The sequence below is a fragment of the Neofelis nebulosa genome, chromosome 4 (genome assembly GCF_028018385.1).
Source record: "Neofelis nebulosa isolate mNeoNeb1 chromosome 4, mNeoNeb1.pri, whole genome shotgun sequence".
Lineage (NCBI taxonomy): Eukaryota > Metazoa > Chordata > Mammalia > Carnivora > Felidae > Neofelis > Neofelis nebulosa.
In genome coordinates this window covers 88,847,385-88,870,133 of record NC_080785.1, presented here as the reverse complement: position 1 = coordinate 88,870,133, position 22,749 = coordinate 88,847,385, and the positions used below count along the sequence as shown (strand labels likewise).

At 36.4% G+C, this 22,749-nt stretch overlaps 1 protein-coding gene across 3 annotated transcripts in view; it reads left to right on the top strand.

Moving 5' to 3' along the window:
* RELN (reelin) overlaps positions 1–22,749 on the top strand; it is a 537,501-nt gene that overhangs the window by 370,112 nt on the left and 144,640 nt on the right. For all 3 annotated transcript variants that reach the window (XM_058725343.1, XM_058725345.1, XM_058725342.1), the window contains exons 20-22: positions 673–909; positions 19,740–19,932; positions 20,728–20,840. In XM_058725343.1, the coding sequence (XP_058581326.1) occupies positions 673–909; positions 19,740–19,932; positions 20,728–20,840 (543 nt within the window). The remainder of the gene's footprint in view (positions 1–672; positions 910–19,739; positions 19,933–20,727; positions 20,841–22,749) is intronic.

The window sequence follows — 22,749 nt, the reverse complement described above, 5'->3', positions numbered from 1 at the left end:
AGTCCCTTTAGCATGTGTTTACTGCTAACACCTCTCCTGGTGTTTAATTGTACATTGATGGAGACAAATGTTCCATTTGCCATTTGCTTCATGTCTCACCTTGTGTATGGATGTGAGCAGCATGGAATGTGATTTATGGAGCTTTCAAGCAGATGTCGTTGCAGTGGCAATTAATGTATGGTTCCTGCTGCTGTGTACAGTAATTGCTCCTGGAAATTAGATATTATTCTTAATTTTCTTCCCCATTTGTCACATACAGGTTTGTTGTCATGGCCACCATGACACAGCAAGTCACCTCATACACTGTGTTCAACTGACGGGAATTAGGAAGGGCCGCAGTTCCAACCAGCCTCAAACTGTAATATGTGTAACAAGATGCCCAAGCTCCTTTTTCAGACTAAGACAAATCCTGCCACTTTGACAACAACTGTGTTTTATTGAGTTAGCTTTTCTGAAAGCAGATGAATGCAAGCAGTCACATTTTTTGATGGGTTTGGAAGACTTCGTTTGAGTCAGACAGGAAATTGGAAATCTCAAAAGAATGTTTATAATAGTGGGAGAACTATTTTTTTAATGCTATACTACGGGAAAAAATATGCTGTTGTGAACGTTTGTATTTTAAGATACCAAAGTAATCTGAATTTTTACTTTTATTTATTTATTTATTTTTAGAATAATCTCCGTAGAGTTACCAGATGATGCAAGACAGTTTGGAATCCAGTTCAGATGGTGGCAACCGTATCATTCTTTGCAAGGAGAAGATGTATGGGCCATTGATGAGATTATCATGACATCTGTCCTTTTCAACAGCATTAGCCTCGACTTTACCAATCTTGTGGAGGTCACTCAGTCTCTGGGATTCTACCTTGGAAATGTTCAGCCGTACTGTGGCCACGACTGGACACTTTGGTAAGAATTTCATCTCTGCTGTTGTTATAATTTATATTAAGGATTGGAACATAAGAATGATCTTCTGGTTCACCCAGCTCTTACTCATTTGCTGACAAATATTTACTGAATACGAACCATTTCAAAAGTCATTATTATGTCTACAGGTAAGATACCTTGGGAAGCAGAACTGAAAACAAAATACTGATAGATTTAAATAAATGTAAAATTTCACCATAGTTTTTCATCTCAAATTTTTATTTCCCACAGTTACATATAAAACCCCTCTTTAAAAAGTGTTAATAACTAAAGTCACTACCATATTCTCCCTTCATGGAGGCCCACCACGATCATGGTAAAATGTGAAATCACTCTAATGACTATTTTATTAAAATACTACTTCTCATGAGTAGTTCTGTTTTCATGCTGTCTTACATAAAGTCCAGGAGGTTTTTTCATCTTTAATTTATTAACTAAGATCTCCTTCTAAATCCATCTTATTAAGCAATGTTGGACCAGTAACTCATATAGTTAATGTTGTTGGGGTTTCAGGATTGTGGGATATCCTAGTCAAGATAACCCATCTTAGATTTAACCCCCCTATAGGCAAATGCAAGCTTAATTATACAATAATCAGTAAATAAGTAATTTAAGACTGTGATTAGTACTTCAAGAACATCAGTAGGATGACACAATAGTGATTAACTGGAGTTGGGAGGTGGCTACCTAAGGTACAAAGGAGGAGACTATGTTCAGATAGTTCAGATGGTGGATATGATATAGTCCACTGATTAGAATAGAGAAGAAAAAGGAAATTCTAGCCACATGATGATCTGATGGAAGAACATTCCAACTAGGAAAATTTACAGTGCAAAGACTCCAGAAGTGAGAGTGACCATGGTATATTCAAGGATCAGGAAGCCCAGGGAGGGAGGGAGCAAAGGTGAGGAATAGACACCAAGAGTTGTGCAGAGGCCGGATTATGTAGGGCTTCTAGGCTCAGGGACTCTAGATTAAAACTCAAGTCTACATTATTCCAAAACCCATAGCCTGCACCAGTGTGCAAACTGCCCCTCTGTGGGTCCCTTCGGGACTTTAAACATGATTGAGGAATAATTTTCTAAGAGAGTTTTACTTTCTGTGGAGTCATGGTCAGACCAATTTAATTTCTCCAGACGAATATCACCGAAAGCTCTTCACTGCAGTTGTCTCCAGAGAGCATATCATAAATGACCCATCGGTGACCTTATCATAATGAGAGGTAAATTTTACACACCGTTGCACAGAAAATTACCTTTGATGGGAATTGTGCATGGAACTCACATCTCATACACAGCAGGCTAAAATTCTAGCATCAAAATGACAGCTAATGGAATGGAAGTGCATCTGGTCACTTTTGCTGCAAGCACTGTGGAACTAGATAGAATGAAATTTCTATATGGCAAAGTATGAAAGGTTATATTACGTGTTTTCTATCTGATAGCCTCCAATGCTGGTTTTTATGGACATTCTTTCTTAGTCCTAGACCCTTCACAGAAAACAAAGAGGTGACGTAAAATAAGAAGATACAAAGATGTAAGCCAAAATGAGATTTCTTAGAATTATATGCTTCTGAAAATTTAAATCGACCTGAATTAACAGCAGTTCAAGTCGGTCATACACCATAAACCGTATCCCTCAAGATTTGTGTGGTAATTTTTTTCCAGCACTTTTAATACAACAAAGAGTCATATCATGAATGCAAGTCCTGTATCGTGTTTATTTTCATAAATAGTTAACATCTGCTCAAATAAACTCCAAAGTTGCTGAGCATTTTAATTCAACACTTGGGTTGAATGCATGATAACAGCAGTTTAATTTCTGTGCTTTGATCAAAACCCTAAGAACAATATCCTTTCACACAAGTCTGATGAATATTCTTAACCCACCACTGCTTTAATTGGTGGAGATACATTTACTTTGTGAAAATACAATCACAGTAATTATAGAAAACCATAAGAAAATATAAATAATTGTACAATCCCCATGGGCACCTTAAACAGCACCGTGGGAGTTTTATTAACAACCACATGTGAGCAACCAGATTTGACTTTCTGATCTTCTCTGAAACGCGAAGGAGTTGTCTTGGTTATGAAACAACAGAGTACACTCTGGCAGTGATAATGAGACTAGAGAAATACATTAACCACTTTAATAAGGACATGAAAAATTCTTGCTGCTCATTAAAATGAAACAATGTGGAAGATCTCAAACTGTTCCCATTTTCTTAGCCAATGAGTCAGAATAAAGTCCCTTTTAATGACGTTGTTTTCTCTTTGCTGCTGTTGAGGAATATATTGTTCAAGTTCAACATGAACTCACTTTGGCAGTGTGTTTCAGAAACACTTGTTACAATATTGAAATTCAAGTGATGGTATTGGCCAACTATTTATCCTAACCTCTAGTCCTAAAATGTTATAATTTTAGTGTAAGACCTTTGGAGCATATTACCTTATTAACTAAACATTCTTTGAAGATGTTAAGTATGTAGCCTCAAACCTTCAATGACCCTCTTTCTCTCAAGGGAAATTTTGAAATGTATACATGTTCTCTACAAATGGCTGGTGTTAAATTAATTATTGTTGGCTTTTCCCAGCTGTGAGTTCATGTGGTTCTCATTTTCTAACTCATGACTTCCCATGTGCATGGATTGTTGCTGCTGAGTGTTCTCCAGGGAAAACTTGGACAATTGCTTTTTCATTAGAAGAATTACAGTCAGTATACTATAAATCACTTTACAGTGTGTCATCATAGAGCTCTTTTTTTCTGTAGAGAAATGAATTGCTTTTAATTATTTGTAGTACTTTCCTTTCTTCCATGCATGGTATCTGCTATCAGAACCTCTATCTGCTTTATGTTCTAAAAATAGCCTTTAAAACTTCTTATATATATTTTAAGATCACTAAAGGCATCATTTTAATTGAGGTTTATTAAATATTATCTGACTAATACTATTAGTGACATTACCAAGGGACATTGACATTCCTCTGTCTAATCTGGTGAGGTATACAGGTGGTAAGGACATTGCTGTCATATATATAAGGTTTCGGTGTCAAAATGTATACAACTGCAAGGGATGGTTGTTATAGCATATTAGAATTGGCAGTTGGTTTTAATAGCAGAGATAGTTTTCCAGACAAGCAAAAGCTGAAGGAGTTCAGGGGTGCCTTGCTGGTTCAGCCAGTAGAGCGTGAGACTCTTGATCTCAGGGTTGTGAGTTCAAACCCCACATTGGGTATGGGGCCTACTTAAAAATTAAAAAAAAGCTGAAGGAGTTCAGCACCACTAGGCAGGCCTTACAAGAAATATTAAAGGAAATTTTGAAAGCTGAAGCAAAAGGGCACTAATTAGTAACAGAAGAATCTTTGAAAATATAAATCTCATTGGTAAAGGAAGGTATATGGTTAAATTCAGAATACTGAAATATGGTAGTGATGGTAGTTAAATCATTTATAAACCTAGAATGAATATTCAAAGACAAAAGTAGCAAAAATAATGATATAATAATTTGTTAAGGGCTACTCAAGATAAAAAGATGCGAATCATAAAATCAAAAACATAAAACGTGGGTAGAGGGAGTAAAAATGTGGAGCTCTCTAGTATACATTCAAACCTAAGTTATTAGCAGATTAAAATAGACTATTACAAATATAAGATGTTTTATGTAAGCCTTGTGGTACCAACAAAGCAAAAACCTGTATAGTAAATACACAAAAGAGAAAGAGAAAGGAATCTAAGCATACCACTATGGAAAGTTACTAAATCACAAAGGAAAAGAATGAAAATTAAGAAAAAACAAACTAATGAATTAAAAATAGCTGGAAAACAATTAACAAATGACAATAATAAGTCCATACCTATCAGTAATTACTTTAAATGTAAATGGACTAAGTGTTCCAATCAAATGACATTGAGTGGCTGATTGAATAAAAAAAAATAAGATCCAACTATATGCTGCCTACAGGAGACTGATTTTAGCTTTGAGACCACACACAGACTGAATGTGAGGGGATGGAAAAGATATTCCATACAGGTAGAAGCCAAAAGAAAGCAGGTTTAGCTATACTTATATCAGACAAAATATGCTTTAGGGGAAAAACTGTAATAAGAGACAGAAAAGGTCACTATATAATGAGAAAGGGGCCAATCCAAAAAGTGAATATAATGTTGGTAAATATCTATGTGCCCAACATAAGAGGACCTAAATATTTAAAGCAAATATTAACTGACCTTAAGGAAGAAATAGAAAATAATAATAATAGAGGGCTTAACCCACTTACAACAATGGATAGAGCATCCAGACAGAATATCAATAGGAAAATATTGAATCTAAGACACACTAGGCTAGATGGACTTAACAGATATTTACAGAACATTCCATCCCAAAGCAAAGAATACGTATTCTTATCAAGCACACACAAAATACTCTAAAATATTCTCCAGGATAGATTATATGTTAGGCCACAAAACAGGTCTTAATAAATTTAAGAAGATTGAAATTATATCAAGCAACTTTTTCTACCACAATGGTTTGATACTAGAAATTATTTGCAAGGAGAAAATTAGAAAACTCTTAAGTGTGGAGATTAAATAACAATCAATGGGTCAAGAAGATCAAAAGAAAAATTAAAAAATATCTTGAGACAAATGAAAATGGAATTACAGCATACCAAAATGTATGAGATGCAGCAAAAAACAGTGCAAAAAAAAATTCATAGCAATAAATGCTTACATTAAGAAACAAGAAAGATCTCAGGTAAACAACCTAACTTACACTTCAAAGAAGCAGACAAAGAAAAACTAAGCCCAAAGTTAGCAGAATGAAGGAAATAACAAAGATCAGAGCAGAAATAAATGAAATAGAGATTAAAAAGACAGTAGAAAAGTCAATCAATGAAAGCAAGAGTGGCTTTTTGAAAAGATAAATGAAACAGGCAAACCTTTAGCTAGACTCCCCTCTCCCCAAAAAAAGAAAGAAAGAAAAAAAAAAGGAATTGGAATTGAAGAGGGATTACAACTGATACCACAGAAATAAAAAGGATCATAAGAGAACTGTAAACAATTATATACCAACAAATTAGACAACCTAAAAGAAAGATAAGTTCCTGGAAACATTCAACTCACCAAAACTAAATCATGAAGAAGTAGAACATCTGAACAGACAATTACTAGTAAGGAGATTGAATCCATAATCAAAAACTTCCCAACAAACACAAGTCCAGGACCAGACAGATTCACTAATGAATCTACTAAACATTTACAGAATAAGTAACATTAATTCTTCTCAAACTCTTCCCCAAAATAGAAGAGGATGGAACACTTCCAAACTCATCTTATGAGGCCAGCATTACCTTGATACCAAAACCAGACAAAGACACTGCAAGAAAAGAAAATCACAGGCCAATATCCATGATGAACACAGATGCTAAAATTTTCACCAAATATTTGAAAACTGAATTCAACAATACATTGAAAGAATCATACACCGTGATTACATGGGATTTATTCCAGGGATGCAAGGATGGTTCCACCTGTGCAAATCAATCACTGTGATGTACCTACCACAAACAAAAGTAAGGATAAAAATCATATGATCATCTCAATAGATGCAGAAAAAACATTTGGCAAAATTCATCATCCATTTATCATAAAAACTCTCAACAAATTGGGTATAGGTGGAATGTACCTCAACATAATAAAGGCCATATCTGAGAAGCTCACAGCTAATATCATACTTTATGGTGAGAAGCTGAAACTTTTCCTGTAAGATCAGTAACAAGACAAGGATGCTCACTCTTGCCACTTTTATTCAGTATAGTACTAGAGGTCCTTGTGGGAGCAATTAAAAAAAGAAAAAGAACTAAAAGACTCCAAATCAGAAAGGAAGAAGTAAAATTGTCTCTATTTGCATATGATATCATATATATACGTATATATATATACACACACACTTTAAAGACTTCACCAATAAACTGTAAGAACTTTAAAGACTTCACCAATAAACTGTAAGAACTTTAAAGACTTCACCAATAAACTGTAAGAACTGGTAAACAAATTCAGTAATGCTGCAGGATAAAAAATCAATTGTTTATATACTAAAAATGAACTAGCAGAATGAGAAGTTAAGAAAACAGTCCCATTGACAATTGCATCAAAAAGAATAAAATACCTAGGAACAAATTTAACCAAGGAGGTGAAAGACAGGTCCATTGAAATCCAATAAGATAATGATGAAAGAAATTGTAGAAGACACGAATAAATACAAAGACACTCCATGTTTATAGATTGGAAGAATTAATATTGTTTACATGCCCATAGTAGTCAAAGCAATCTACAGATTTAATGCAATCCCAATTGAAATTCCAATGACATTTTCCAAAGAAATGGAACAAACAATCCTATAATTTTTATGGAACCACAAAAGACCCCAAAAGCAATCTGAGCAATATAACCAAAGCACTCATGAGAAAGAAGAACAAATCTGGGGGCATTATACTTCCTGGTTTCAAACTGTATTACAAAGGCACAGTAATCATAATAGTATGGTATTGGCATGAAAACAGACACATAGATCTACAAAGAACAGGATAGATTGCTTAGAAATAAACCCATGCATGGGTGTAAAAAAATATTCAGGAGCGCCTGGGTGGCTCAGTCAGTTGGGCATTGGACTTCGGCTCGGGTCATGATCTCACGGCTCTAGAATTTGAGCCCCACATCGGGCTCTGTGCTGACAGCTCAGAGCCTGGGGCCTGCTTCGGATTCTGTGTCTCCCTCTTTCTCTGCCCCTAACCCACTCGCATTCTGTCTCTGTCTCTCTCAAAAATAAATAAACATTAAAAAAAAATCATTTTTTACAAAAGAGCCAAGAATGTTCAATGAGGAAAGGACAGTTCCTTAAGTAAATAATATTTAAAAACTGGACAGCTACACGCAAAAGAATGAAACTGGGCCACTATCTTATACCATACACAAAATAACTCAAAATATGAATTAAAAACTCAAACATAAGACCTGAAACCATAAAACCCCTAGAAGAAAATATAGATGGTAAGCATCTTGACATAGATCTTTGCAGTGATTTTTGGGGATATGACACCAACCAAAGGAAACAAAATAAAAAATCAACAAGTGAGACTATATAATACTAAAAGATTTCTTCACAGCCAAGAAAACCATCAATCTATGGAATGGGGAAAAATATTTGCAAATCGTATATCCAACAGGGAGTTAATATTTAAAATGAATGAAGAATACATACAACTCAATGGCAAAAAAAAAATAAGATGATTAAAAATAGGCAGAGGAAGTAAATAGATATTTTTCCAAGAAATACATGCAAATGGCCAACAGGTGTGCAAAGGTGCACAAATCACTAATCATCTGAGAAGTGCAAATGAAAACCACAATGAGATATCACCTCACACCTGTTAGAATGGCTGGTATCACAAAGACAAAAAATAACAAGTGTTGATGAGGATGTGGAGAAAAGGGAACTCTTGTGCTCTGTTGGTGGACATGTAAATTGGTGCAGCCACTATGAAAAACAGTATGGAGGTTCTTCAGAAAATTAAAAATAGAACTACCATATGATCCAGTAATTCCACTCCTGAATATATATCTAAAGAAATGGAATCATTTTCTTAGAAGATACATGTATTCTCATGTTTCATGGCAGCGTTATTTATAATATCCAAGACATGGAAACAACCTAAGTGTCCATCCATGGATGAATGGATAAAGAAAATGTGGTTTATACGTACAATAAAATATTTTCAGTCAGAAAAGAAAAGGAAATCCTGCCATTCATAGTAACTTGGATTGACCTTGAAAAAAACTAACTCACGGACACAGAGAGCATATTGGTAATTACTAGTGGTGTGGTGGCTGAGGGGGGCAGGAGTGGATGAAATGGGTGTAGGTGGTCAAAAGGCACAAATTTTCAGTTATAATATAAATAAGTTCTACGGGTTTAACATACAGCATGATGACTAGAGTTAATAGTACCATACAGGCATACCTCAGATATACTGCAGGTTTAGTTCCAGACCACCACAATGAAGCAAATATCTCAAAAAAGCAACTCACATGAATTTTTTGGTTTCCCAGTGCATATAAAAGTTATGATTACATTATACTTAGCATATTAAGTGTGAAATAAATAGTATTATATCTAAAAAACAATGTACTGGGGCGCCTGGGTGGCGCAGTCGGTTAAGCGTCCGACTTCAGCCAGGTCACGATCTCGCGGTCCGTGAGTTCGAGCCCCGCGTCAGGCTCTGGGCCGATGGCTCGGAGCCTGGAGCCTGTTTCCGATTCTGTGTCTCCCTCTCTCTCTGCCCCTCCCCCGTTCATGCTCTGTCTCTCTCTGTCCCAAAAATAAATAAAAAACGTTGAAAAAAGATTAAAAAAAAATAATAATAAAAAACAATGTACTTACCTTAATTTGAAAATATTTTATTGCTAAAAAATGATAACCATCCTCTGAGCTTTCAGTAAATCATTATCACTGATCACAGATCACTACAACAAATCTATTAATAATAATAAAGCTTGAAATATTGTGAGAATTACCAAAATGTGACAAAGAGACACCAAATGAGCGAATGCCACTGGAAAAATGGCTCCAGTAGAACTTCACTTGACACAGGATTGCCACAATCTTCAATTTGTTTAAAACAAACAAACAAACCAAAAAAACATATCTGGGAAGTACAATAAAGGAAAGCATAATAAAACAAGGTATGCTTGTATTGTATATTTGAGAGTTGCTAAGAGAGTAGATCTTAAAATTCTCTTCATAAGGAAAAAAAAATTGTAGCTATGTGAAGTGATTTGATGTCAACTAAACATTGTGGTGATCATTTCACTGTAAATACATATATCAACTCATTGTGTTGTATACTAATACAACAGGGTATGTCAATTATCTCAATAAAAACTAGCAAAAGTTAAAGTAAAATAGATAGAAAAACATAAAAGTAAAAAAAATAGAAAAAAGAAAAGCTATAGTTTTCATTTTTCATGACGCTTGAGGAGAAGCAGATTTAATTAAAAGAAGATTTAGAGACCAATGAGACATAGAAATGTTGAAAGCCTTCCTAGGTACTTTCATGGGTGTTAAAACAGAAGTTACTCATTCCTTGTTATGTCTAATTTTGTTTTTTTAATTGAAGCTCTCTATTTTCTTGGGACACCTGGGTGGCTTAGTCAGTTAAGTGTCCGACTCTTGATTTCAGCTCAGGTCATGATCTCACCGTTTGCGAGGTGGAGCCCATGTCGGGCTCTGTGCTGTCAGCATAGAACCCACTTGGGATTCTCTCTCTCCCCCTCTCTATCCCTCCCCTGCTCACTCTGTCGCGCATTCTCTCTCTCTCAAAATAAATAAATAAATTTAAAATTTAAAAGAAAGAAAAAGCTCTCCCTTTTCTTTATACAAGAAAATAAATAGCACTTGTCATGTTAGGGTCAGTTTTTAGGGAGAGATATTTCCTTAGGTTTGTCCTGAAAGTAGAGAGAAAATAAAAGAGCAACACACAAGAAGTGAAATTAGCTGTGAATAACAACAGGCATGAGAAAAAAGGATAACATTATGTGGTATTTAGTGTTGTGCTGGAGGACTTGGGAAGCCTGGTTTTTCACACGAGCCCCAGGTGGCATGGTCAGCCCTGGAGATGCAGGAAAATAGAGGTATAAAAGGAAGAGAACAGCTTTAGGGTGAGTGTCCCATGTAATGAAATCCTCATGTTGGAAAAGCCTAATTTTTTTTTGATTTGTCAAAAATTTTATTAATGTTCAGTCTAAAAGGCTTTACACCTGTGGTATGCCAAGTCATAGGAGTTCTTAAAGAAGTTACCCTTTAAGATTTGGTCCTTGGCTTGGAAGTTATGGGGCCTTAGTATTCTTTTGGTAAGCAGTTTGGAGAATTCCTGATCTTGGTCCAGGGCTGGTAATATTGTGCCATTTTCTTCTTCCTCACAAAAATCATTCTCAGTAATGTTGAAAGCAGTCAGGGAAACCTGAGTGTTCTCATGAATTTGCAATCTCAATTTTATCAATGCCACCAGCTTCTTCCATTAGAAGACACAGCCAAGTGAATTTCTTTAGGATTTTCTTTCATGAACATCAACCTATATCTTTTGTAGAGATTTTGTCAGTTTAAATAGTTTACTAGTAAGCCTAGAGTTTTCTTGGGATTATTCCTTACAGGGACAATTACAAAGAACAGTAAATCAATTTAAATTGTGTGCTGAAGGAAGCTATTTGGGGTGAGGTGGCTCCCAAGAGCCACTTCAACCACCATTTCACAGTAAATGATTGTTCCAGGAAGCTTAGCAGATAGATAAAGTAAATATATTGAGTAACAAACTGAAAAGTCACTTACTGCTTTTTTCAGCAGCTATTTAAAGAGTACTTTCAGTACCCAGGAGTATCAGTGCCTCCAACAAACTGGTAATATAATTGAACATTCCCCTAAATAGATTTATAAATGACTTTCTAAAATAGAGTCTACTTTTTAGGCTTTTTCAACATAAGGATTTCATTACATGAAGTTTTTCATTCACTGATAGACTAATTTATACATTTGACTGGATAGCGATTGCACTACTGGCACTATTTGTGCTGGAGGAAGCACAGTAGGCTTTAGAGATGAAGATAGAAAAGTCTTTTATTTGCAGAGCTTACATTCTGGAGGGGAATAACAACAGTAAACAAGTAATCATGCATAATAATATTTCAGGAAGTGGTTTGTGCTGTGAGAATAAATGAATGGAACGTGAGGTAGCATAAGTGATTAAGTTTCACATAAGAGTGAAACTTTTTTAGGTAAGATAGTCAGTAAAGCCCTCCTGGAGGCATTAGAACAGGGCAGAAGAATGAAAGACAATGATGTAAAAGGGTGCAAGGAAAGCATCACAGGTGGAGAGAACAGCAAGAGCAAAGGCCCTGAGGCAGGAAGGAGATAGATTATATTAGTACCTTATAGAGCAATATAGCAATTTGGAATTTATCCTAAGTGTTATGGGAAGTGAGTAAATAATTTGTAGCAGAGGAGTAATATAATGTGATTATATTTAAAAAATAATTGTGGCTGCTTTTTGGAGAACAGATGATAGAGGGTAACAGGTGAAGCAGTAGAAGGAGCTCAGCTTGGAGGCTAACAGTGTCATCTACATGTGCTTATAATGATGCTAGGAACAGAATGATGTAGTGGAGAAATGGACCACTTGAAGATATATATTGAAGGACAAAGCCATAGGACCTGCCAAAGAAATGAATAAAATAGCCATATGCCAAGACTCATGTCCTGTTGATGTCCACATGGTTGATTTTTAAGTCATTTATTTCTCCAAAGTTAGATTTCCCTAAAAAATCTTCATTTGGACTAAGTAGTAGCTAAGTGAGATTTTGGAAGTAAGTGAGTAAACACACCACGAAAGAAATTAACCAGAGAATTCTACATTTGATGGTTTAGATTCATGGTATGTGTGGTTTGTTGAAGTAGAAGTTCAATAGGCTGAGAAAATTACTTTCTATGGACAGCAGTTCATGAAATCTCCATGGTAGGCCCGGGGTGACCTGGTCCAGTTGACCATCCCAACCACCGTGGTCTTCCTTCTCTCTACTCCCACCAAGTCAAGCTCTTTCTTCTTCTAATACCTTTCTTTACATTCTCTCTGCCTCTTCCTAGGAAGTTCTTTCATTAGTCATTTTGGGCACATGCCAGGGCCTCAAAGCTTTTCAGGGGCCTGGAAAAAGTCCAGGAACTGAGGAAATGAATATTATCTCAAAAATATGATAAGCAAATTGCAAAAGTAGGATTAATAAATTTAAATTAAATATCTACAAAACACAATATATGTTAACTCCCTTAACTGCTAAATTTAAATATTCATAAAATTTCATGATATTGGAAATAATTTTTTGGTCAGATTCCTGAATGTGCTGAATAATTACAACCAAACATAAATTACATGCATCACTAGTAGCAAATAAAATTTAAAGGCAAAATTATAAAATCTATTTGGAGGTTTTTGTAATGAAAAATATATAATGGATGTGGGTGTATTTTAATATGTTTGCCATGATGTGTAATTGAATTTCCAAAGATTAAAAGTCTTACATTTTTTTTAATGTTTATTTATTTTGCGGCAGGGGAGGGGCAGAGAGAGAGGGAGACACAATCTGAAGCAGGCTCCAGGCTCAGCTGTCAGTACAGAGCCCATCACGGGGCTTGAAGTCATGAACCGCAAGATCATGACTTGAGCCAAAGCTGGACACGTAACCAACAGCTACCCGTGGGCCTGAAGATCCTTTAAAAGTCCTAAAATGACCCTGCTTAACTACACTGTAAATAATGTACATGGCTGCACATAGTTGGAAGGGTAAAAAAAGAATTTCAAAGATTCCTCATGTATTTTTTCCTCTTGCCTCACCTTTGATTGCCAATTCAACAAGATAAAATAAGGAGTGCCCTAGCTATTTCGAAATCCACAAGCTCTTAATTTTGTTTTTAATTTGAGTATGGTTGACACACAGTGTTACTTACATTAGTTTCACGTATACAACAAAGTGATTCAGCTTCTCTATACATTATGCTATCCTTACCACAAGTATAGCTACCGTCTGTCACCATACAACACTGTTATAGTATCATTGACTATGTTCACTATGATGTGCCTTTTATTCCTGTGACTTATTCATTCCATAACTGGAAGGCTATATTTCCCACTACAACTTTTTTGAAGGGCAACTTCGCAGTAAATGCTCATTTTTAAAATTTGCTTTGACCCAGCAATTCTGCTTCTAGGAATCTATCTTAAGGAAATAATTGGACCAGTACACAAAGATATATAAGGATGCATATTATAGAAACATTGTTTATAGCAGTGAAAAATGGAAGCAACCTCCAGAGAGTTCCATAATTGGAGATTGGCTTATTCTCAACATTTTTTCAATATGGAAAGATGTCAATGAAATAGTTGTAAAAAGAAAAAAAGAACAGGTTTATTATGATTTTGTAATAATTTTTTTAAAAGAAAGAGAAGTGAGGGTGCCTGGATGGCTCAGTCAGTTCAGTGTCTGACTCTTGATTTCGGCTCAGGTTGTGATCTCATGATCATGGGGTTCGAGCCCTGCGTACAGCTCTGTGCAGTCTGCTGAGAACCTGGTTGGAATTCTGTCTCTCCTCTCTCTCTGCCCCTCCCCTTGCATAGGCTCTCTCTTTCAGAATAAAGAAACTTTAAAAAAAGAAAAAATAAAGAAAGGAAAGTGAGTGTTTATGTGTGTATAAACATAAGGAAGTCTGGAAGTATTTATACGAAAATGTTAGCAGTGATCATCTTTAGGTAGTTGGACTGCAAATTTTTACTTAAAAAAAACCAAAAACTTCTTTATTGTCAGATTGTTGTTTCCAGTAAATGTAAACTTTGTATAATCCACTAAGATAGCATGGTTATTTCTGTTTTGATACATAACATTCTAGAAATAACAAGTGAATTAAAAATGCCTCCTTTAATTCCATAATATCAACAAGATTGTCAACTCCAGCAAACGTTTCTTTGATACAAAAACAAAACCCAAGAAGAGATGATATTAGAGAGGTTTAGATTCATTTACATGTCGTTTTGCAGATGAATATACTTTTGAATGGCATCCAACCAAAACCAGCTTTGAGTTGCTCTTCTGTTATGGAAATGAGCCCTGCAGAGGTATTCTTCTCTGTGGGGTCCTTGAAAATAGTTGAGTATTGCTTCAGTTTTTAAGAAATGTAAATACTGGTGCATTGTCTTCTCTTGTGGCATATTGGTAGTGAGACTTCAGACACTGTTGTCTAACTTATCAAACTATTCTTAAAGAAATGGGATCAATTGTTGAAAATGGCTCAGTCCCTAGGTGAATTTGCCTTGAAGGAACTTTGTGTGTGGGGGGGGAGAGAGGGGTATTCTCTCACTTTGTGTTGGCTATGTGTATCTGCCTTTCATATAAAAGAACCTTTTTTTATGGAGATTTGAAAGAGTTTCTGGGGAAATGCAGGAAGAGTGATTTCTTTAAGTGAGAATAACTTAAAAACTTTGTGTTCATTACCGCATGTAAGGAACTATGGTTTTGTAAAACTTGCCTTCTGCCCAATTGAGAAACCTCACTCATGTGCTCATTTTATTTAACATTCTTTAAGTGCCTTTAATGGACATGGTATAGAGGAAAGGACATCAAAGTAGAGATCAGAAGGCCTAGTTGCTAGCTTTTTAGTAACTGTGTGACCCTGGAGTCAGCAACTCAGCCTCTGGGTTTTTTTTTTATCTCCATTACACAGTGTTAAGGATCCATGATAGCCTTCCAAATGGCCTCAACTCAATAAATAAAGTAACCTAGCTGTTGGAAAACCATGATGTCCTGCAACAACACGGGGTGCTTCTGTGAGGTACAGAAGGTTCTGAGTGCTTTAGGGGATACAGGGATGAACAAGATATGATCTCCTCTTGCAGAGAGGCTTCCAACCTAGTCAGGAAAACAGATCCTCAGCTATCTGTGAGATTAACAAGAGAGGAGGAGGCAAAGGAACTATACTATGAACTAAGTATAGAACTATGGAAATGGGCATCTGGGTGGCTCAGTTGGTTGAGCATCCAACTCTTGATTTCAGCTCAGGTCATGATTCCAGGCTCATGGGATCAAGCCCCACATCAAGCCCCACATTGAGCCCCACATCAGGCTCTGTGCTGAGCATGGAGCCTGCTTATGATTCTCTCTCTCTCTCTCTCTCTCCTTTGCCCTTCTCCCCCTTTGTGTGCATGTGCACTGACTAGGGAGGGAGGGAGGGAGGAAGGAAGGAGGGAGGGAAAGAAAGAAAGAAAGAAAGAAAGAAAGAAAGAAAGAAAGAAAGAAAGAAAGAGAAAGAACTATGGAAACATGAGTTACATTATAGTGTTATCCATTTTACCAGGGGCATAATAGAGAGCCTACTAGCCTTCTTGGTGGTAGAATGAAAAGACACAGGGAGGTAATCTTGTCCTAGTGGAAAGAATTATCCACATTCTCTCATTAAATCTTGTAATTAGATGCAGGAGCATTTTTATTGTCCCTTTATTTTTGAGGCACTCTTGCAGATCAGCACAAATGAAACTAAGCCTCCTGGTTTCCAATGTATTCTGTCTCCAGAATTTCTCCCCAAAAGGGTGATGTGGACTATTTTTTGTTTCTCTGATTGTTACAGAGTTCAGCTTCATTTTTACCTTTGTGAACCTATGCTGAATTACACAAGCAACAAAGAGGAACAGTTTTATCAATTAAAGGATGGCAGACTGTGAAATTCTCTCCTCTAAAACTCCAGCTGAGTAAGAACATCAGCATATTCAGGAGAGAAAACGCTGACCTAATATCACTGGCTTTCAGCCAGTCCTGAATAAAGCATGAGTGAACTTGTAGTATGGATGGTAAACAACTGAGTGAACTCTTACTATGAATGGTCAGAGTTTTAAGGCATAGATGTCTGTGCTTCTCTTGTGTTATTTTGCTTCCAATTAAGACATCAGGATAGGTATCATATGGCACCATGAAGTATGGCAGGTGTATCGATTAGAAATCCATTCATCTTTAGCTTACAACAAAAACAAGAAGAAAAGACACAACTACCAGTGGAACAGATATCAGTTCTAAGTAAGAATTTTATTGTCCCTGTTTAACAGTCTTCATTTAGACTCTTGTCCTTTTTTCCAAAATTTAAGATTTTATTTTTAAGTAATCTCTGCACCCAATGTGGAGCTCAAATTCACAACACCAAGATCAGTGCCATGCTGTACCAACTGAACTAACCAGGTGCCCCTAGACTTGTCCTTTTATATAATTTTTATATTGTTTCTTTCTTGGTGTCTTGGGACCTTTAAAAGCAGTTATCGTGAGGGTAGCTCACAGACCACATACTTCTCAGGTTTGAGTACTTGCTATCTTGAACCAGGTTCATGGTTGATTGTAACCATGAAAAAGATGCAAAATACAGCATTTCTTTCTGTTTCTCTTGGAATTGCAAGGACAGGAAACCATCTCTGAGGAGAAGAAGGAGCTGATTGTGAAAATAATCTTAAATTATTTCAGAAATGCTGTGGTGGGGAAATACTCTACAGGACATGGGTGAGAAAGTTCTAGTGGCTCTCTGTGGATTGCAGACCATGAGTCTCATGTACTGCCCTGCACCATGTGGCTTTTCCCAGATGCCCAGGATGTACAGTGTACCTTTTAAGTAAACAATTCAAATGACTAATTAGTTGCCTGCCTCTAATTATCTCCTCATACAGCATACTAGAAAGTGCATTTAACCCTTGAAGTTAAAAGCAACATTTATTTCTCACGGAGAGAAGCAGTCAGGATTTTTTTTTTTTTTTTTTTTTTTTTTGCTTACTTAAAAGACTCTGGAATTTATGTAGACAAGTTTGTGCCTGTAGGGCTTACTAGTGTTTTTATTCTATGTTGATTCTTTTCTTTTGTAATATTGCTAAAAATTGCATTCTGCAGCTTTATGTTTTCTAGATTGCATCCTATGTAGCATATCACACAGCAGCAATCATGGTTTTAGATCTCTAACACCAAAGTATCATTACACAGTAACTGAAAGTTAATGATTTTTAAATTAACTATATATGAAAGTTATTAAAAACTGTTTTTTTTCTCCATCTTATAGTAATAGGACAGAGAGAGAGTATATTGGTTAAGTGGTTTTAGAGTTGGGCAAAGCTGATTTCTCACTGAGTCTCTACCATTTACTATCCCCTTTGCCACATTTGTTGCCTAGAGATATTATTCCTACTTCACAGAGTTATTTTAAGGATGGAACTAAGAAAGATAACATGGATATTAGCTTAACACAGCCTGAGGATATCGCCTAGAATCAACAAAGGATGGGCATCTTTATTATTAATGATAAACAAGTTGTAAACAGTGGATATTTAATACCAGCAATTATGAATATGACTTTTCTCTTCCTTTTATTGACCATTCAGCTAAAGCAGAGTTTGGGGCTCTTAAACACTTTATTCCTCTATTCATTGTCCAAGTGTAAAAAAGCTTAATTTAAAACTGTTAAAGAGTACTTAGTCATTGTTAGGAAAACGCTTCTTGCATTTTATAACCTTGAGCCCAAACCCATGTCAATCCTCTTTATAGACAATGTCCCATCTTTAAATAACATCTTTTTTATAAGTTTATTTTTATTTGTTTTGAAAGAGAGAAAGAGCAAGCAGGTGAGGGTCAGAGAGAGAGAGAGAGAGAGAGAGAGAGAGAGAGAATCCCAAGCAGGCTCAGTGCTGTCAGCCCAGAACCCCATGTGGGGCTCAGTCTCACGAACCATTAGATCATGACCCGAGCCGAAGTCAAGAGTCAGACGCTTAATCAACTGAGCCACCCAGGCACCCCAACATCTTTAAATAACATGTTAATGTCTTCAAGAAGCAAGGCAGTGTAGTTACTCCTTATTTTGCTGATTCAGCAAAGGATAAATAAGAAAAAATATCAAATACCTCAAAGATGTCACTGAGTGTTGCATCATTCCCTTTTCTATGTCAGCTAAGCCCCCTGACTCACAGGAACTACTGTGATGAGTAGAACTCACAGAACTACTGGACCTACTTCAGGGTGGCAATACTAAATATTGTGGCAGACAAACCCCAGTGTGGTCAACCCTGGGATCCTTATTACATTTACCCATATTAACCACAGTGAAAATGTGTCCATATTTTAATCTCCTCTAATGGATTATAAATTCCTTGAGCAACTTGCTCTAAAAAAGTAATTGTGCCTGTCTTCAGACAGTTTACAATTACATAGTACTCAGTTGGTACCCAGTAAAATTCTACTGACTTTAGGCACAGTCATTAAAACTACACCATGATGTTTTCAGTATTTAATGCCCGAACATTGAAGACTGTTTGGAAACTAAGAAATGCAAAAGAAAAGTTGTAAACTGTCTAGTTTCCCACCACCAAACATAGCCACTGCAAACATTCTGGTGAATTTCTTTGTGGGTTTTAAAAAATGTATTTTTTCATAAGCATGTTAATTTGATTTTATTACCTTAATAAATATTTGAAATATGGATAATCTGTCAAGTGGCTATACCAGTTTACTTAAGTATTCCATTTCCATTTTGTAGTTTGATGTTGAAATGGTTACCAATTACTATTATAAGGAAACCTGCAATATTAATCATATTTTATAAAGCTGTCCTTGAATTTAGGATTATTTCCTTCAGATAAATTCTAAGAAGTGAGATTAATGAGTCAAAGGGTTTATACTCATGAACAATATATGAGTGAGTACCCATTTTCAAATATATTTGACAGCTCCAGCTATTAAGTTTAAAAAATATATTGCTTCTTTGATGGGCAGATTATTTTAAATTACATTTATTAGATTGACTAAAATCCATTCTAGAGCTTGGCAAGATTTAAATAAGTAAAATTAAATTATTTTGATGTATGGGGCGCCTGGGCGACCCAGTCAGTTGAGCATCCGACTCTTGATTTCCACTCAGGTCATGATCCCAGAGTCATGGGATGGAGCCCCACATTGGGCTCCACACTGAGCACAGAGCCTGCTTGGAATTCTCCCTCTCTCTCTATCTCTGTCTCTCTCCCCCCCTCCCCTCCCTCTGCCTCTCCCCCATGTGCTCACTCACACTGTCTCACTCTCTCTAATTAAAAAAAATTAAAAATTTAAAAAATATTTAAGTTATTTTGGTGTATGGTATGAAATGAAGAGCTTAATTCTCCCTTAACTCATCATGTTTTAATCTTCTGATTCCCACTCCTGTCTTTCAGTTTCACGGGAGATTCTAAACTTGCCTCAAGCATGCGCTATGTGGAAACACAATCAATGCAGATAGGAGCATCCTATATGATTCAGTTCAGTTTGGTGATGGGCTGTGGCCAGAAATACACTCCACACATGGACAACCAGGTGAAACTGGAGTACTCAACCAATCATGGCCTCACCTGGCACCTGGTCCAAGAGGTAGGTCTGTTTTCTCTAACACTTGTGATGAGTAGGCTTCTTTTTACAGAGGAAGCAGAGAATTACAGTTTCAAAAGTTTAAGTTTGGTTGAAAAGGAACAATATTATTTATAACTTAGAATTGACACAGGCAGCAATAAGGATTTCCACATTCTGCACTGGCAGATACCAAAAGGTAATTGAAAATAAAAAAGAAACGGGAATAACTTCAGGACCGGATACTCTAGGATGATGATGTTTTGAATATTATTTTCTCTAACCCTCTTCCTCCATAAATACATCTCTTTCTTCTCTATCCCTGTAATATATCTTCATCTGTTCTTTTCTAAGTCTCTTTACTTGTAGGTAGACCATATTAAGAATATGACATGTCTTACCTTAAAAAAAAAAAGAAATACAAAAATATAGTTTCTTAGGATAAAGTGTACTTCTTTATACATACACACAGAGATCTGACATTGCAATAATGCATAAATAACACAGTGAATAGAATAATTCTACCAAATGCCAATGTTATGATAACAGGTCACAAAAATGGGTCCTGATCCATTTCCATGTTTATATGTGAGGATTAGGATTAAAAGACATTTAATTTCATGGTGGCACTTGTTCCCATTATTTCCCAAATATTTTAGCCTCAGAGAAGGGAAAATCATGGACTGCATCCATATTGCACATGGTTAAGAAAATGACATTAGATTTCTCTAAGGCCTTTTTCACTTATGGTGAGTGAGTAAACATATGCCCCTGGAGGAAACAGAAGCTGAGTTTAATTTTTGCCTCCCTCTCTTTTAGGAATGCCTTCCAAGTATGCCAAGTTGTCAAGAATTCACATCAGCAAGTATTTACCATGCTAGTGAGTTCACGCAGTGGAGGAGAGTCACAGTGCTTCTTCCCCAGAAAACTTGGTGAGAGATGACATCTTTGCATATGGTTGTTACTTTCACTTTTATTACCTCTATTAGCATGGCTTGAATGCAAAGAAGAGTTAAGCACAATGGCAAGATGCATTTTCTTTGTCATCAAAAGACCCAGATCTTTCTTTTATACTGAGGATATTTGCAAAAATAGGGCTAATGAAAATTTAATTTCCAGACGGTCCCTATTTACCTTAAATTTTAGTATGGTTGACACACAATGTTACATTCGTTTTTGGTGCACAGCTTAATGATTTTTTTTAAAAAAAATGCTTTTTATGTATTTATTTTGAAAGGCAGAGAGAGACAGAGAGAGGAGACAGAGCATAGTGGGAGGGGCAGAGAAAGAGGGTGAAAGAGGATCCCAAGCCAGCTCCACACTATCAGTGCAGAGCCCGATGCAGGGCTTGATCTCACAAACCATGAGATCATGACCTGACCTGAAATCAAGAGTTGGATGCTTAACTGACTGAGCCACCCAGGCGCTCCCCCCACAACTTAGTGATTTGACAACTCTATGCATTATGTGATGCTTACCACAAGTGTAGCAACTGTGTGGCCATACAGCACTATTACAATACCATTGACCATATTTCCTATGCTGTGCCTCTTATTCCCATGGCTTATTCATTCCATAACTGGAAGCCTGTATCTCCCACACCCCTTCACTCATTTTGCCCATACCTCCACCCCCACCCCTGTGGCAACCATCAGTTTGTTCTCTGTATTTGTAGGTCTGATTCTGTTTTTTATTTGTTTATTCATTTGTTTTGTATTTTAGATTGCACGGTAAGTGAAATTATATTGTATTTGTCTGTCTCAGTCTGACTTATTTCACTTAGCACAATACCATCTGTGTCCTAGCTTTTTCTGACCTCCCTTTTTGCCCCAACTTTTCTTTTTATGGGAGAACTCAATAAGCTGGTTCCTTTGGGTGTGACATACATAGAAGGAAAGGATACAGGAATCCAAAAACTCCTATATCAAGACAGCTTGTATTTCAAGGCTGTTTTTTCACTTCAAAGCCCTACTTTTTATTTCAAAAGCTTAATGTACACTCTTTTCCTCTATTCACATTCTTTCAGTAACAATAAAAATCACCCCCCAAGAAGCTAAAGCCTCAGTAACTAGGGAAAAAGTTAAATACATGATAATGCTTAAGAGAAAAACACATTTTTCCCCTAAATATTACATCATTTTGTGTTAGATTGATCACTCCGGGCACCTTGTGAGGAATAGATTGTAGGAAAAAGAGTGAAGACAGGAAATCACATAGGGGGTTTCAGGCATTTGCTGTTTAGGTGGCTTTGAGTATGATTGTGGCAGACATGACAAGAGCCATCATTTGTGAAATAGATTTTAATCAAATAGAGCTTGCTGATATACTGGGTGGGGACTGTGGTAGAAAGGGAAGACTCAAAAACAGCTTGTAAATCCAAGGCCTAGGGAAATTGCTGGATGGTTGTACCACTGACAGAGGTGGGAAAGCCTGGAGGAGGAGTGGATTGGGGACAGGAAATGAAGTGTTCTGTTTTTGTGATAGAGAGTTGAGAGACTTATCTATCCCAGCAGAAATGTCAAGAAGCCAACTGGACTTACACATCTGGAGCTCAAAAAAGAGGTTTCTTAGGCTAAAATGTACTTTGGGTTGAAGAATTAAATACCACAAGTACATTTGAAGCCCTGGGACAGGATAAGCTCGCCCAAGAAAGAAACTTGAACTAGAAATTAGAAGGCCTGAGTTTTCAATATCCCTCCCAGTGATTAATTAATCACATGATTTTAACCATTCACCACCTCTTCAAGCCTGATTTCTTCAGAGTATAATAAAGGAGTTTAATTAGATGATCTTGAAAGTCCCTCGCAGTTCTTGAATTCTAAGATTCTATGATGATATGTA